The sequence below is a fragment of the Loa loa genome (genome assembly GCF_000183805.2).
Source record: "Loa loa unplaced genomic scaffold supercont3.3, whole genome shotgun sequence".
NCBI lineage: Eukaryota > Metazoa > Nematoda > Chromadorea > Rhabditida > Onchocercidae > Loa > Loa loa.
In genome coordinates, this window is record NW_018108183.1 from 155,507 (window position 1) to 171,651 (window position 16,145).

At 31.8% G+C, this 16,145-nt stretch overlaps 2 protein-coding genes across 2 annotated transcripts; one reads left to right on the forward strand and one right to left on the reverse strand.

Moving 5' to 3' along the window:
• Positions 1–7,170: 7,170 nt before the first annotated feature.
• On the reverse strand, positions 7,171–9,239 carry LOAG_06936 (hypothetical protein). The gene is made up of 5 exons (XM_020447290.1): positions 9,032–9,239; positions 8,813–8,943; positions 8,207–8,273; positions 7,789–7,906; positions 7,171–7,613 (listed from the first exon to the last, which is right to left on the reverse strand). The coding sequence occupies exons 1-4, from the start codon at positions 9,229–9,231 to the stop codon at positions 7,810–7,812; spliced, it is 495 nt and encodes a 164-aa protein (XP_020302465.1). The 5' UTR covers positions 9,232–9,239; the 3' UTR covers positions 7,171–7,613; positions 7,789–7,809.
• A 979-nt stretch (positions 9,240–10,218) lies between these two features.
• Positions 10,219–12,406, forward strand: LOAG_06937 (hypothetical protein; the record flags this gene model as incomplete). The annotated part of the gene is made up of 7 exons (XM_020447291.1): positions 10,219–10,336; positions 10,372–10,575; positions 10,610–10,719; positions 11,034–11,122; positions 11,262–11,397; positions 11,872–12,009; positions 12,300–12,406. 7 exons carry the CDS (start codon positions 10,219–10,221, stop codon positions 12,393–12,395), a joined length of 891 nt encoding a protein of 296 aa, XP_020302466.1. The 3' UTR covers positions 12,396–12,406.
• Positions 12,407–16,145: the final 3,739 nt, after the last annotated feature.

The following is a 16,145-nucleotide window of genomic DNA, read 5'->3' on the forward strand; positions in this document are numbered from 1 at the left end:
CTTACTCTTTTCTAATCCTTTTTTTTTTCAATACAATACAAAAAAAAAAAAAAATTAGAAAGAACGAAATAAAAAAAAGAAAAAAAAGATGCGTCATACAAAAAAATGACACTTTCATTTGATTGCTTTATGCTTTTATCACGCATGTACACGTCCTCGTTGTCGTTGTTGTCGTCGTTTCGTCTACGTTAGCTTATCCGTTAATTGTCATCATCTGTTTGTTCTTCATTTTCATTTTCACGTTGACAAATAGATGATTGCGTCAACAAGTCCAATTTCAATATTAGCTTGATCACCTCATAAAAGTGAAACCCCCCAAGAAATAGTTATAATTTCCATGGCGACAACGAATTACAAGTTCAGTTAGAGCCACAACTTTTTCTTTTTTGCTAGCTAATATGTCAAACGGTCTAAGCATTATCCGAATGACTTCATGGATTTAATCAATTGTCTTTAGGCCCTTCAGAAACTTATTCAGTTGTCACCCCGCTTCAATCGCTCCATTTAACTCCGAAAAAAAGCAGATCAAAATTTTTCGGTTTAAATTTAATCCTTATCAAGCGCTTAACATATATTATTAATAAAGTGAATTGTTATGAAATGATAAGGAAATGAAAAAAATAGGAAGACTGAAATAGTAATTATCATAATGATAACTTCTTGATAATGAAGGAATGTATGCAAGAATGAAGGAGAATAAAATTGTTCATGATCATTTCGGGACGATTCTTAAATTGATATTGATGATGGAATAATACCAAGATATATTAAGTAATAGACGAAGTATTAAGAGATAAGGAGAGGGAGAGAAAGAAGGAGAGGAAGAGAGAGATAGAGAGAGAGAGAGGGAAAAATAGAATAAGAATCAATTAATTTTGATTTGTTACAAAAGATCATTCGTAACAGAAAAGCGAAAAAAGAACGTTTTGATATTGATGGGTAGATTGATAGTAGGAGAGTGCAGCCATTTAAGGACAACTCGGACGACAGGAAACAACAGGATAGGAAAGGACGGAAGAGACAATCACAAATTACGAACCTGTACACCTCATACATTTTCTATTTAATTCGAGAAACTTGCTGCTGAGCTCTCTCTCCTTCACTTCTCTCCAATCGTTCCCGACAACAAAATCAATACCGATTAATGATTGGCGTTGTTGATACCAAAAAAATTCAAAAAATTATGAAGGAAAAAGTTGTTAAATCATTTCAGTAAATATATACGGATCAGAAATTTCTGTAGAATAGTGGAAGGAATTTCTTCTGTTTAATATAAGTCTAACAATTTTTGGATCATTTTACATGTTAATATCAATCAAAATTCAAACAAACAAACTATTTTGACTTGAATTGATAAGAGAAAACCGTAAAAAGACAAAGCAAAAGAGCTATATGATTAAAGAATAAATTGATTTTTATACCTAATATGAATTAAGCCAAGTTTTAACGTTCATTTGAAAAACGAAGAGAAAAAAAGAAAGAAAGAACACCAAATACAGTGATAGTAATTTCTTATCACTAGCAAAAATCTGATCATTGTTCGATCATACATCTAAAAATATCATAACGTTTATGCAATCCAAATAATGTCTTAGCATATACTGTTGATTAGTATTAGCAATGATAAAATGATGAACTGATGAAGTTAAAATGATAAATTAAAAACTTTTTCTTCAAAGTTCGCAACTTCTAATTCTTTTTAGCTCTCTTCATTAAGCCTTTTCTACATCATCAAGTTCGCACACTCACTTTAATTGAATATACTCATTTTAATCATTCATGCACTCTCATATAAAATGCTTATATTTTCCTGTGAAAAATTTTAGTATGTTGAAGTAATGAAGTGATGTTTTCAACCATTTTTGTTAAACTTTCTCTTCATCAAATTTGTACTTTTTTTCAACATAAACTTTTTACCAGATTTAAACGCACTTACCGAATCGATGATAAACTGCTACGGTACATAAAATCATAAATTTCATAAATCATAAATGAATTATTAGCTATATACACCCATCAAGATCCAGTAATCGCCGTTTTTATTGTAAAAGAAATGAATGGATGATCAAATTACTTAAAAAGAAAAAAATATGAAAATTATTTTCAACAAAGAAAAAAAATTTAATCGAAAAATAATAATGAAATTTCTTCTACAGGGTCATAATTTCAATCATTCTAGAAATTAATTATTCTACGAATTTGTAATTTCCAGTATTTTCGATCTTTCATTGTGTTATTATTTGCCATAACATCTTCCTTTCTTCTTCTTTTTCATCTTGTTTTTATTATTGCTATTTTATAATATTTGCATTTTTATTTTTGCTCAAATAGCATCATCGATACATTGATAAATTTCAAATAGGAACTATTATTTCAAATGCATTGAAATGAACGGATAAAATTTTATTATGCATTTTTCAGTATTACATACAATAGAAAATGTTCTGTTCTATTTTTCTGCGGTATTTTCATTGAAAATAATTCTGTTTACTTTGTATAATAGCATAAATCAATTTTTATGTTTTCATTTGTTTTTTTTTAGCCTTCATAAATTCATCCATATGCTATCATTTTACTGTTAACGGAACGAAAATATAAAATTATGTTCAAAAATTTAACCACTAAATTCAATTATATGTGTTGAATTTTAAAATTTAACTTTAATGTTTCATTCCAATTTTATATTAACCATAAAGACAAATCATGCGAAAAGTTCAACCGAATACTATTGTGGCGTAAATGTAGCAATTATAGTTGTGCAATGTTGATTTATGACAAAACTGATGTGACATATTGATTGATTAAGATATGATAAGCTAATCTTCGACGAGAAAGTTTCATTATTGGTAACATGAAACTTTTTCATAGTGACCATTTTATGATCATATCGTTAGACTACAATGTGCAATCTAAATTGTTGGATAATTCGAGCGGTCATTGTAATCAAAGCCATTCTAAAATTTTCAATTTCACTTTTCATTTATTTTTCTAATTTCAAATAAAGAGTCATGAAAGACAAGAAGTATTGTCCCCAGTAATTCTCGTTCTCGTTTTCAAACGTGACAAAGTTTTTCGGATGAATGCATGCACTGCAAAGATTTGTTGCTTTTTTTTTGTCCCTTTATTCCACTTTTTTTTCTTTTACCCTCTACTTCCAATTAATCTTCTCAATAGCTTTTTTCAAATAAAGTTTCCGCAGAAGTTATCAATTAATTTATTCTTCGACAAACTCAATCAAGCAATCAATCAATAGATCAATAATTCCTTGATTATTCAATTAAACCAATTAATTACCATATTTTAACACTGAAATTTCGATTTTCTGAATACATCACCTATGCTCTGATGAGATTTCCTAATTCGTCATGCTTATTTTTAAGTGAACCTCATTCCCTGTCATTATATTTTGTAACTGAATGAAATAGAATTAAATTCACCATCTATTCATATTACAAAATTAACAACATTTGAATATTGAATTATACCCATTAGACAAATTCCAAAGAAAAAAAATTAAAATACGCAAATAAGAAATAATCTGATCAAGGTTCTTTAATGAAAATGAAATGAAGGGGATAGAATAAGATGGTTTGAGAATGAAAGAACAGTGAACACAATATTTTGCTGTTGTTTTTTTCTTGTTTAAAAACAAAACAAAACAAAATAAGCCCAGTTGGTTAAGAAAAATTAAAAATTTAACAAAAAAAAAATAAAAAGAAAAAACGAAAAACATGAAAACAAACTTGTAAGACAATGGAAGAAGTGAATAAAGTTTTAGTGATAAGGTCATTTTTTTGGCAAGACAAATAACAAAGAAAAGATAAATGAAATATAAGCAAAATATCAAATGAACTAAAGAATTCGTTTGACTAACAAAGTTCAACTAACAGATGTCATTATAGCACATCAAAACGTATTAATGTTATTCATCATTTGTGATAATATGTAAATATCATCAGCCATAATTTTATGTTTTAATATTGAAATTATAATCATTGCTATATAAATATGAACTCCGAAATATTTGTCATCCATTTATTGCTTATAATTTACCACACTTTTAGTTAGTAAAATTACAATAATAGTTGTCAATGATTGATAAGTCTTTTGATTTTTGAATACAAATATCATTCTATACAAATAAAGTAACAATTCTGCTAATTAATTTCTAAAAATGCAATAAGAATTCGTTTTCCATTTAATTTTCAATATTATCTGTCAATCATTGTCCTTCTTGCAAACAAGTAAACAAACATCGTCGTAAATACAATATTTCAAAAATTTTCTCAATTTATTCAACACTTAATTCCCCTCCCAAAAAAAGCCTTATCGATTTATTTCATTAGAATATACTCGTATTTTCCTTCTCTCTCTTTTTTTCTCGCTTCTTATTCACCATAAATTTTTTATCGGTCACAAAATTTGTTAACTTTTCCACTCACCACCTTAACACCCTTTTCTTCCCCACTCCTTCTCATCTCGAATTCTGAATTCGCAATGGTTTGATTGATTGGAAAATAATATTTTCGACTTTAGAAGCTACAATAACTATCGCCAATCCTCAACAACCCGAATCACATTCATATCTTTCATTTCAAAAATTGACAAAAATTATTGGTTTCTAAATCAGAAGAAAGATGTTTTTCTTAATTACTTTATTACAAATAAGCCAGAAAAGTAAACGGTGCGAAAAGATAAATGAAAAAGCAATGATTTCAACTATCAAATTTGACTCAATTAAAATTAACTTATCACAAGATCATGTATTAAAGATGAAATTTCAGAATTCAATATGATTGACTGCAAAACACTGCAAATTTTACATTTGTACGTGGCGCATTTGTTTGCAATTAAATTATGGTTCGTAGTTAACAGCTTTATCACACTACTTTATCACGCTATATTGAAACTTCAACAGACCTCAAGTGATTAAGAAACAAGTGATTCCATTCTGCTTTAATCCTGACTAAGATATGACCAATCAATTTATCTAACTCATTCGTTTCGTTCGATTCTTAACAATCCGTATCATTTTATCATTGCTAAACATCATATCACGCTATCCACTTCATTTATCTGCAAGTTCCAAGAATATGCATCACATCATTTTCGATTCTATTTTATATTGTCTTAACTAAACGATTAATTATCGAAGTTGTAGTCAAATTGTTTAATCATCAATATATTAACTTCAAATTTCAAGAGAAGGTCTGAAATTTTTAATTAAATTCCCTACAATTAATAGTTTAACAACAATCAATTTCATGTAATCATGATCCAAAAAAGAAAAAGAATTTAGAAATTATAAGAACGAGAGCGATTGTTTATCGTTCGCAGTTATTGACAAAGAGGTAAACTGATGAAAATATTTAGTAATAAAACTGAATGATAGGATAGCAATGAAGAGAATCAATGTTTCATGATGTATTACACAAATTAAGTTATTAAGATAAGAGAAAATTAATCGGCAAACATGCAATTCCAATAAAATGATGCAATTTTTCTAAAATTTTGAAAATTTCACGAACAAATACATCAAAGCCTGCTACATCAGTAAATTGCAACTGTATGAAATAAAATGACAAAATGTGCAAAATTTTTAATTTAGATGACAGAATTCCAAAGATTAATGTCAATGTAAACGATCGATTGCAAAATAAAATTCAAAAAGCCTGTTATTAACGCTCCAAAGTAATCGTACTTTTAGATTCTGATGTTTGCATATCAGATCACATTTCCTTACCACTCATCAACTAATGAGCAATTAGTGATGTTTGACTACACACATAAATTGAGAAGATCTGTCATCCAATAAAAATACCGAAATCTCAAACACAGATATAAACTAAAGACAGATTACTTCATAATTTAATTTAATCTCAAGGAAAAAAAAATTTCTGACTAGAAAAACGAATAACTCTTAAAATTGATATTAATGCATATCTGCATAAATCTATGAAATCATTCTGTGGAATAGCTACGAATAACATAGCGTGACATCCATTCATTATCCTTACACTCGAAGTTATATGGAAAATGCACTCAATGTGAGCTTCTTTCCTGTCTTCTTCAACGAAAGGAACGCACCACTTTCCATTTCATTGCAAAATTAACTTCCGTTTATTCTAAGATTTTCCATCTATTTAAATAAAAATTATCATTATTTGATGGTTAGGTCTTTTCGCATTCTTCTTTCAATATTTTCTTATGAAGATATATGCAGTCGTTTAATAATTGGTTGGTATTTGAATAGACTGAACAAAAAAAAAAAGAAACTCAAGGTAATCATGTAATACCTAAATGTTAATCTTACAATCGGAAGTAATGTATGCCATAGCATTGTGAAATGAAGACCACTTCATTTTCATCTCATAGGAACAAGGATGACTGGAACTTGATTTATATCAATCAAGAATTTTAAATAATATAGTAGCGTTGTGACCTTGTTCTGCATTAATCACAGCAACATATCAAAGAAGGCAAATGACTTTTGTCCTGGAAACAAATGTTAATCAGGGGAGAGGCCTTTAATACATTATCAAAGCCGAGATCTTTTCACTCCTTTTTTTTCTCCATTTTCAACGTAACAAAAATTTTTGACATTTCTATTTACACAACATATATGATATAATTCAATACCACAAGGAAATCTAATGTCGAAAACCCACTAACACATTCATGTGAAACGGCGAATGTTCTGAGAACGAAAAAACAACCGTTGCAATCGCAGGATAATTTCTTCATCTGGAAAATCCTCCAGACTTAAATTTCTTCGTCGCCATTTTGTAGAAAAATTACCGTTGTTTAAGGCTGGAGTAGACACGGTTTGAGTATAAGATGTTTATGTGATGTACATAAATATGATAAGACTAAAAAAGCACAGAATGTTACAAAACATTTTCGTTAAAAAGCGACACAACACACGCATAATGGCAGAAAGCATTATGACTGCTCCTCGAACCAACAAAAATGTGAATATTTCAAAATAAAAAAAAGGAAACAATCACAAAATACAAAAATGTAAAAAATAAACATATTATGAAAACACGGCTTTTAATCTCTAGATTCCTCCGTCACTTTAAAAAACAAAAAAAGTCTTCCCTAAGACACTTTTTTTATTGCATATCTTTAAAAACACCACTTAATCTTTTGTAAATTTAAAGTGTTTGGGGTATTTCTAAAGACTGCACTGATGGAATTGTTCAATAGCCCATACCTAATAATGAAACAGGATTTATCCAACCACATAGTTAAATTGTCGAAGAGTAGAATTTACATTTATATATTGTGAAAAAGCAATTCCATAACAAAGGAAAGTGAGAATATGAACCAGGAATTCTAAATAACAAAATGAAAAGTTGTCGAAACATTAAAAATGGCAAACTAAAAAAAAAGACGTTTCGAATTATTCAACAATGTCACAACATACTGCAACATATTGAAAAATAAAGTAAAAGTAGCCTCTGGGTTATGGAAGATAGAGAGGGTATTACTCAAAACAATATTCTAATGTAGCAATGATAAAATCCACGCGTCACACCTATTTAAAAAATCTAACCAAAAAAAAAAACGAACACAAAAAGATTGGATCGTATTTGTTTTTCGTCTTGAATCTAAAATGAAAAATGTTACGAGAAACACTACATAAGCCTAGATGAAATGAATCGTAAGAGCATAGAACCACAGCTTGGCAGAAAGTATAACAATCACTGCTCCTCATTAAATCAATCATCTTCACTACGAGTCAGAATATTATGATAAATAGTGAAAGAATGATTCAAAACTAACACAGTTGTGTAAACCCTCGATTTATTTACGAGTACCACGTCTTCTTGCTTCCTCAATCATTTCCTCCTGCAGTGTTTCCATCAGATCCAAACGTGGTATTGCTGGTTTTGGTTCGAAACTGCAAAAATTATTCCATTAGCAAAAAGCAAAAAGTGCTACAGACTCTTTGTGTAAATAAGTTATTAAGACACCCGACACACTGTTTGGTATGTCCAAAAGGCTCGTTAAAATGAAGAGCAAACTAATCCTCCAAATACATTAAAATACCCAACAAATGCCACCGCCTCAGTATTTGTTGCAGCCTAAACCAGTGTTACCTCATTAAAAACCAATCGGATAAAGCAAAACTCTCAATCAGTGAACTGCAATGAGTCTTGGAAAGTTCAGTGAACGACTAATTTACTTTTGAAATTTTTACCCGAAAGCAACGTAATCATGATCACGATCTTTCATTGTAGCCCAAGTGAATGGAGTGTTCTTGTAGCCTTAAAAATTGAGAATCACTATAATGTGATGAAAATGACAGCTAATTTTTAATAGATGCACAGTTTCAATATGCTAAAGAAGGAATGTACATGATGTTTCTTCGACATCCTTGAAGTCTGATAAAAATGAAACTTTACTTCCTTTACGCTTTAATCAAGTATCAATTTACAAACGCAAGATTAGCTTTTGCCACAGTTAAGATTTATTCCTTTTTTCTAAGGTTTTAAAACTGCGCCCTACTTTAGGGTTGAGCAGAACACTAACAAATACTACATACTCAAACCAGAAAATTAATTAAACAGTATACAACTGCAAAGGTAAGTGTCACTTTTCCGGGATTATTGCGTTAGGAAGTCTTGGCCATAAACGTAGTGGATTAATTAGTTTTTAGTATAGCAGTATTTGAAAACCTTTTTTCATCGAAAGGCTGCAGTAAAATTAAGCTTCTAAGAACTTAAGGCACAAAAAGGGAATAGATGAGCTGCGGCTATAATATACGACTCTTTGCAAATAAAAGATAAAAAATGACAGCGCTTACTTCGATCAATGACGATTTCAATTTTTGCAGAAGCATAGTAAGCTATAAGTACAAGTATAATAGCCCATGCAATAACTTGACCTTGAATAGGATACAATTCGAAACCATGAAAGCCCATATGATGTCCGAAGCTGAAAAAAAAAGAACCAAGATAAAATCATAATTCTCACTTCACAAATTCTCTCCTTTAAATTAATAAATTCTTTGAAACCAACGAACTTCATGGTTGGTTCATTGTGGTCCGAAGAAAAAGGATCCGATTTTCTGGCTCTTTTCTCAACCAAACTCTTCGCTTCCTTGCCGATTTCAACCTTACATCGAAGTGGTGTAGTAGTTCTGGAGAAATGACGAATTACGTTCAGAGTGGTTATTCTTTGAATATGTATTGGGCGCACACTAAGCGACAGTAGTCTGTGCATTTCTGTAAGGAAGAAAAAAGTATTAATAAAAAAGCTACATGCGTAAAGAATAACACATGGTAAATTATTCGCAAATTATCCAGATTATCGAAAAATTAACAGGGGACATATGTTTGGGACACAAATTTGGGTCGCACACCAAATTATTTGTTCGGCAACAACATATATGAAAATTTCAACTCAAAATAGCAGACAGTCAAAGGTGTTGCGCTGGCAAAGAAACACAGAATTCTTTGATAATTTTCAGGATGCTGAAACCTCAAAAACTATTAGAAGAAAAAAAAACAAAAAACAAAAACTACATTAACAATTTTTTATGGAGCTCTGCCCAGTAAAAATCACGTCTTGTCAACGCTGGATCCTTCGCGATGATCTGGAAGTAAATCAAAAAACTGTGAGACTAACTAGAAATAGGCCACACAGAACAGATGAACATTCTCGATTACCATAACTAACGAAAGGTTAAAAACCTAAAATTCTCAGTATGCTAATAATTCTTCCCAGGAATTACGCATATAGAAGAATATCCAAGCAAATATTTACATTCACCAAAATAATTCGCTGGAAGAAACCTCGAAAGCAGAAAAAGCTAAAATTACAAAGAATGTCATTTAATAGAAACTGTCATCTAGCTGGATGTATCATCATACGACCTATGTTTCGCATGTCTAACTTACAGTTCATTTCTTTTTGATCATTCGCTTTCTTCCTTTTGATTTCCTATGCCCTCTCATCTTGTCGTTTCCGGGTGAAACGAAACGTTTCGCATTAAAGTCAAACTCATCTGGATTTCCTGACAGGAAAATACATTTCCAGAACCAACCGACTGTCTCGCACAACCAGATTTCAGATAAAAGGCAAAAAGGTTAATCACCGAGAAAACACCAGAGAACATCTCACCAGCATAGAATGAACTCAAAATAACAACCGGTCAATGTACAGTGACCATGCTTTCGTGCTAGGACCAATCACGTTTAAATAAATAACATGATTGGTGTACGTGACAAAGTGAAAGTTTTTCGGAGGTGGAAGCGTACATCCTGGAATGGATCGGTGGGATGGCATTCGTGCGCATTGATTGGCTGTGAGGTGGTTGGTTTGGCATGTGAGTCTCGTTTTTTAGGCTGTTTGGTGTTCCAGTCAAAATGGTGTTAACTTTGCCGGAAATTGACTATCCGGTCCAGTATATTGAGCATGGCGGCACGCTAGCTTTTCAAACAGAATCGTGTCAGCATGCCGGAAGATGGGCTCCGGTTCAACATACTGCTTTTGCAGACAAATTGATGACAACTTTGCCGGAAATTGTCCATCCAATTAAACATATTGGGGATGGCAGCACACTGGGTTTCCAAATGGGATGATAGCAAGTGTGTTCTAGATATGCTTGACTTGCACGGACCAATGTCCATGCTTGTTGGCCATTTCGATATGGTAGCATCAGATTTACTGGAAGCTTGTGGATCACTCAGTTACCGGACTAAGTGTTTGGTAAACCGGTTCTCCGATTGAAAGGCTCAATCTTAGCTACTGTGTCATTTAGTTTTTATTCGTCAAACTTAATTTAACTTGAAAGCTTCGAAAATATACTCAGGCTGTACATGGGTTGGCATCGATAGAATTACTTGAGAGGATAAGGGAGAGTGGGAGAAGAAAAGAGGATGACATTACTTTTTAAAAGAATAGGAAATTGCATATTATCAGGTAAAAAGTATATTGTGGCACATTTTTGGGAAGGAAAAACAATCAACTTATCACAAATCTGTGCCGTATTATGACCTTGTCTTTGCCATCGCACAATTTAGGGGGGCGAAAATCTAGCTGTAGCAGTTGAAAAAGGGGATAAATTTTGTGGGTTGTGTCCGCCTGTTCATGCCGTTCAATCTAAAGATTTGTAAGTTCCTGGTACAAGAACGTTGGGATGGTATGTTATCAGATGGATACAGAGATTTCATTTTTCATTTTGGTCAATTTAAACATTGTAAGGATCCTGTTTTGTTTTAAACTCTACTTACTGATTATTTTCCTTTCAGTCCGCCTAGTTTACCAACCAGCAGTTCATTATGGCAGGTGGATCCAATAACCCGAGCACATCAAATACATCGCAAAAATGCGATGCAAAAAAGTACTCTTTCTTTATTTACAACCAAAATTGCGAGAAGCATCGTAGTACTGCTTCTGACTTCGAATTTCAAGCATTGATTTTGCAGTGTTTGGAACATAGATTTTAAGCTAAAAATTAAAAACTAATAAAAGAAAAAAAAAGCTAATAACACCGCTGAATGTACTGCAGATTCATTGTGTCTTGTGCGATTTGTTCGGAAAATATGTCCTCGGACGAAGTTTCATCTCTTCATTGTGGACACATATTTCACTTCATGTGCATCATGTACTTCTTCTTATACGTGAGCCTTCTCGTATTTTTCTCAGGATTTTGGCATTTCATCAACATATTTCATTTGTGGAAAATAGGGGCTAAAGGGATGATTAATTTGGTGAAAATAGGCAGAGATCTTCCTGGTTAAGAAAAGGAATATTGTAATCGTGCAGCTAATCCTTCCTAGACTTCGTTTCATTCCTTGCGAGTTGCTGTCAGAATTTGTGTGGAATCCGGTCAGACTTTTACTTCTTTTTTTGTTTTAGGGTTGGTCTTCTTGCCCTGAGTGTCACCAACCATCAGAGATGGCAGATATTGTGTCGCAAATTCATTTAGATGGCAATTCGGATAACAAGTCAGAAGCCGCGAGAAAGCTAGAGAATTATCGCGTCATTCTGCGAAAGGTATTTCTCCTCGTCTCTTAAGAGTGCCTGAACTTAGGCTATGTTTTCAGAACTTTCGAGTAAAAAAGGTAGAAAACTGTGGAATGTAATTACACTCAATGAATAGTAGTTGAATTTATTTCTCTCTCTTCGTCGATCGTTATTTGTAATGCGGGCGACGCAAAAATGCAACATGCGAAAATGTGACTGCTTTAGTAAAAGTGAAATTTTAATGAATAGAGCGTGGAGGGAAAACATAGTTCGAGCTTCCATGGAAAGTGATTTTTCAAAAACCCAAATTAGATATTTAGTTGCATAAAGCTTATACGGATAATATGGCGTTGGAGAGAAAAGAACTGGAGTCGGCGGTTGAGAAGCTGAAGTTGAAAAAGGAAATTATGAGTTGAAGAGAAAATACTTGGAGTTAGTACGAGAAAATAAAGCTTTGAAGGACATGCTGATGATGAAGCCATGAAGATCATACGGTAGAGAGAGGTTGCTGCTGCGCTGATTCAAAAAGCAGGCGATTGTTCTTTTTCTTCCTTTTTGAAGACTTTTTCCTGTTGTGCAGTATTCAGTCTTGCGCTAATTTTATTGTTCCCTTTGTGCGTTTTATTGTACCATTCTTCTGCACCTCTTCCATAAAATTTTTTGCTAATGTTTAATCTTTTTGGTTTTAATTTTTTCATCCCAGCTTTCAGCATTATGAACAATGCGTAAACATTTCGTTCGGTGAAAATCAGTAAGTTTCGTGTGGTTTTATGTTTATTGTTATCAAGGTTTTGAATGAGAACAAGAAAGAAATTTTCTTGAATCTTGTCTACTGATAAGTTGTTTTTTAGCACAGTGCAGTACATCCTAGCAACTGTAATTTAAGTGGCCTAAAACAACAAAACTGTTTCGCAAGTAGTATGGGATGTCAGTGGAGCACTATTGTTTGGCAGTCGTGATATGAGTTTAAAGTTCCATTAAGCTTGCTACGTTACGTAACTTTAAACATTGGGGAAGTCCAATGGTCACTGACGAATTTGTTAGGTTGACCTGTTTTACAAAATAATACTAAGTGGATTTAGTTCGTTAAAACTGCATTTTGTATTAAATCAGTTCTGTGGTTGACGTATGCAATCCCATAGGTCAAACATGTAATTGCATTCGGGAAAAAGCTGTACCAAAACTGGACACATGCATATGTTCCAAAGAAATTATTCCCATTATATTACGCTCAATCACTTTATGGTGTCTGGCAAAGTAGATTGTGCGTTTTTTTAGCATGATACATTTATGAAGTGAATTTCATGATGTATTCAAAATAAGTAAAATAAGTTTTAGTGTTGTTGTTTTAATCTTTTTTTCGGAATTTGTCTTGGTTTTGTAGAATCCCACAAGTGTGTGGTATTATAATAAAGTAATATTGATAATAAGTATTGCACGGGACGAAACAGATCAAGGCAGACCATTTTTTATACCTTAGCTGCACTATTTGTAATGCATAGTTCTGAATAAGGTGATATCGTAGCATTTGCGAAAATCAATTACTTCAAAAAAAGCATGACCACTTAGTATCATTGGTTAAGTACAGAGGATGAGCGACATATTTGCTTTAATTGAGAGGATGAAAAAAAACTTTTCTGTTTTGTTGTTGGATGTTAATTTTTTCGGGCTGACATTATTGTGAGGTAATTTCTGACCTAAATTGGAAACCTGTTTAAGTCTGAAAAACCATATTAATTGCTTGTATTGTTGAGGCTTTAGCGCCTTTTTTATCCTTTGCATGCTAAAAATTTAAGTTAAACGTTTTTTCTTCAGATTTCACATTTTTAGCAAGCTGCTAAAGGTTTTCGCTTTAAACTTGTGGATAGCAGCAGACCTTAAGGTCCGACTTTCACATTATCGCCACAATTGTTGGCTTCTGTTTAACTTGCGAGATAAAGTAATAAAAAGTAAGAGACCATTACCGTTCATATGTTGAACATCTATCGAATAATTTCAAATATTGCATCAACAAATTTACGTAATTGTTCAATTTTAGGTTCGTATTTTAACAAACGATTCGAAACAGACGATTACGAAATTAAAAATACATTTTGTACATTTTGTGCATTTTGAGACATTTTTCAGTGTTGATTGCTGTATAACAAAATAAGATATAAGCATAATCTTCATAATGGATCAAACGAGAGCCATGGATATTCTACAACATAATGTATTATTTCAATGGAAATTGCAGAAAACCAATGATATACTTTCGTATAATGTCTCGGATGAATGACAGAGTTGTTAGTCCTTTCTGTTCACGGATATATCATAAGAATTGGCAAAATTATTCGCTTAGCTTTAAAATTGATTTCCTTAATATGCTGATAACATCAGACTAATCTGAGGTTTCGTCTCCATCATTTAGTTTAGAAGAAAAGAAAATTGGACTGGAACCGCTTAATGATCACTGCTAATTAACTTACGAACCGCAAGTACTATAACTATCACCTGTCCATTGCATATCGTGAAAGAAACCACAGCGTGTAAGTAACCTTACAGGCTTTTCTCAGTGTTTGAAGTATTTAAGATCAAGTTAGTTCAATGTGAAAATTTATTTCTCTTCTATTTGTTCATCGATCTTTTCAGGAATTCAAATGCATCTTTCTATCTGGGATAAGGCATACAAAGAAGACGGAATTCTTGCTTGCTTCTGCAGTAGACCAATCTGATTGCAATCTTCCATGCAAGATAAGAGCTATTATCACTGTTGTATTTTTAATTATTTACAATAGCAAGAGTAATACACTGCTGTTACATTACATAAAAGGAAGAGAAAAAAAAGAAGTTAATTTTGTTAAGATGTTATAATTTCCAGTGAATGACAAATGAATCTTAAATTATGAGAATAAAAATGAATTAACTGCCTGACCTAATCGAAATGTGTATGTTTTCCTTGTATGACTAGCAATTAGCATGAATATTTCTAATCTAAATCATTTTGATGTTACTAAAGTGAAGTGGTAGAAATATATAAGCGATAAAAATATAAGTGTTGATTAAGGAGAGCTTGATAACAAATATGCGAGACTAAAGTTAATGATGTTGAATGGGAATGTCGACACGTTACACATTTATGCGTTTTGTACTGTTTGAAAATTCCAGACAACATTTCGGATATTGAAAAAGTGAAGAAGGTTGATAATGACATTTTAAAATAACAACCGGTTCCTGTTCATTTCCTATTTTGTTTTGCTTTTTAAAAATTCCATTTTAATTACTCTTTTCCTCATAATTAGCCATTGTGATGGGTTGTCTGAGAGAGTGGAAATTTCTGCTCAATGATCATTGTAATAAATGATGCACAAATCACTTTTGTTTATTGATAAACGATATTGTTTGAGGTGTTATTGTTCTGCATTGTATTTCATTTCAACATTCCTTCTTTTTTTCCTTTTGTAGACATATGAAAACATTAAATGAAACATGACTTATTATAAGTCATTAACTATGAGAACACAGTGAATTAAAGATCCAAGATATTCACTGCAACAAAAAAAAAAAAAAAAAATATTTTGAATTTGGGTCGAAATTAAGTTTTATATGTTATGGGAATGCACATGATGGTTCCCTTAAAATGACACTTAAACTGATACAAGTTTGAAAACGATGGACACATTTCAAATTGAGTATTATTTCAAAGTTTTGATATCTGTTTGATATCTTGAAGTTCATGTTCCTAGCGTCATTTAACTTTGCACCTCATTCCCATTTCAGTTGATCCAGATAATCCACATATATTCAGATGTCTTACTGATTGACATGATTGTTGAAAATTCTTCCTCAACTGGAATAATATTGTAATTATTTTCGACAAAAGTTTTAAACTTTTCCAGTCATTTATTCCATCCTATATATCATCCCGTCACCATTATGTCAACTTTTTATTGAAATAATAAATAAAGCGAAGCATTTATCATTATCATCCATAAAATTAATGAAAATTTGAAATAACAAAAAAAAAAACGAAGTATGAAGAGTTAAGGAAAGAGAGGGAAGTATCGGAGTTTGGATGAATGCATGCCAAATAATAACCGATTACATATTAAAAATGAAATGTAATTGGTAGGAAATATATAACGGACAGAACATATATATATATATATATATATATATATATATAC

What these genes read in the sequence shown, in the direction of transcription:
- LOAG_06936 (XM_020447290.1), bottom strand. Translation starts at nt 9,231, where the DNA reads ATGCACAGACTACTGTCGCTTAGTGTGCGCCCAATACATATTCAAAGA. An exon ending in CACAATGAACCAACCATGAA is followed by an intron (nt 8,944 to 9,031) that starts GTTCGTTGGTTT and finishes TTTTTTTTTCAG; the next exon opens with CTTCGGACATCATATGGGCT. An exon ending in TGAAATCGTCATTGATCGAA is followed by an intron (nt 8,274 to 8,812) that starts GTAAGCGCTGTC and finishes TCAATTTTTAAG; the next exon opens with GCTACAAGAACACTCCATTC.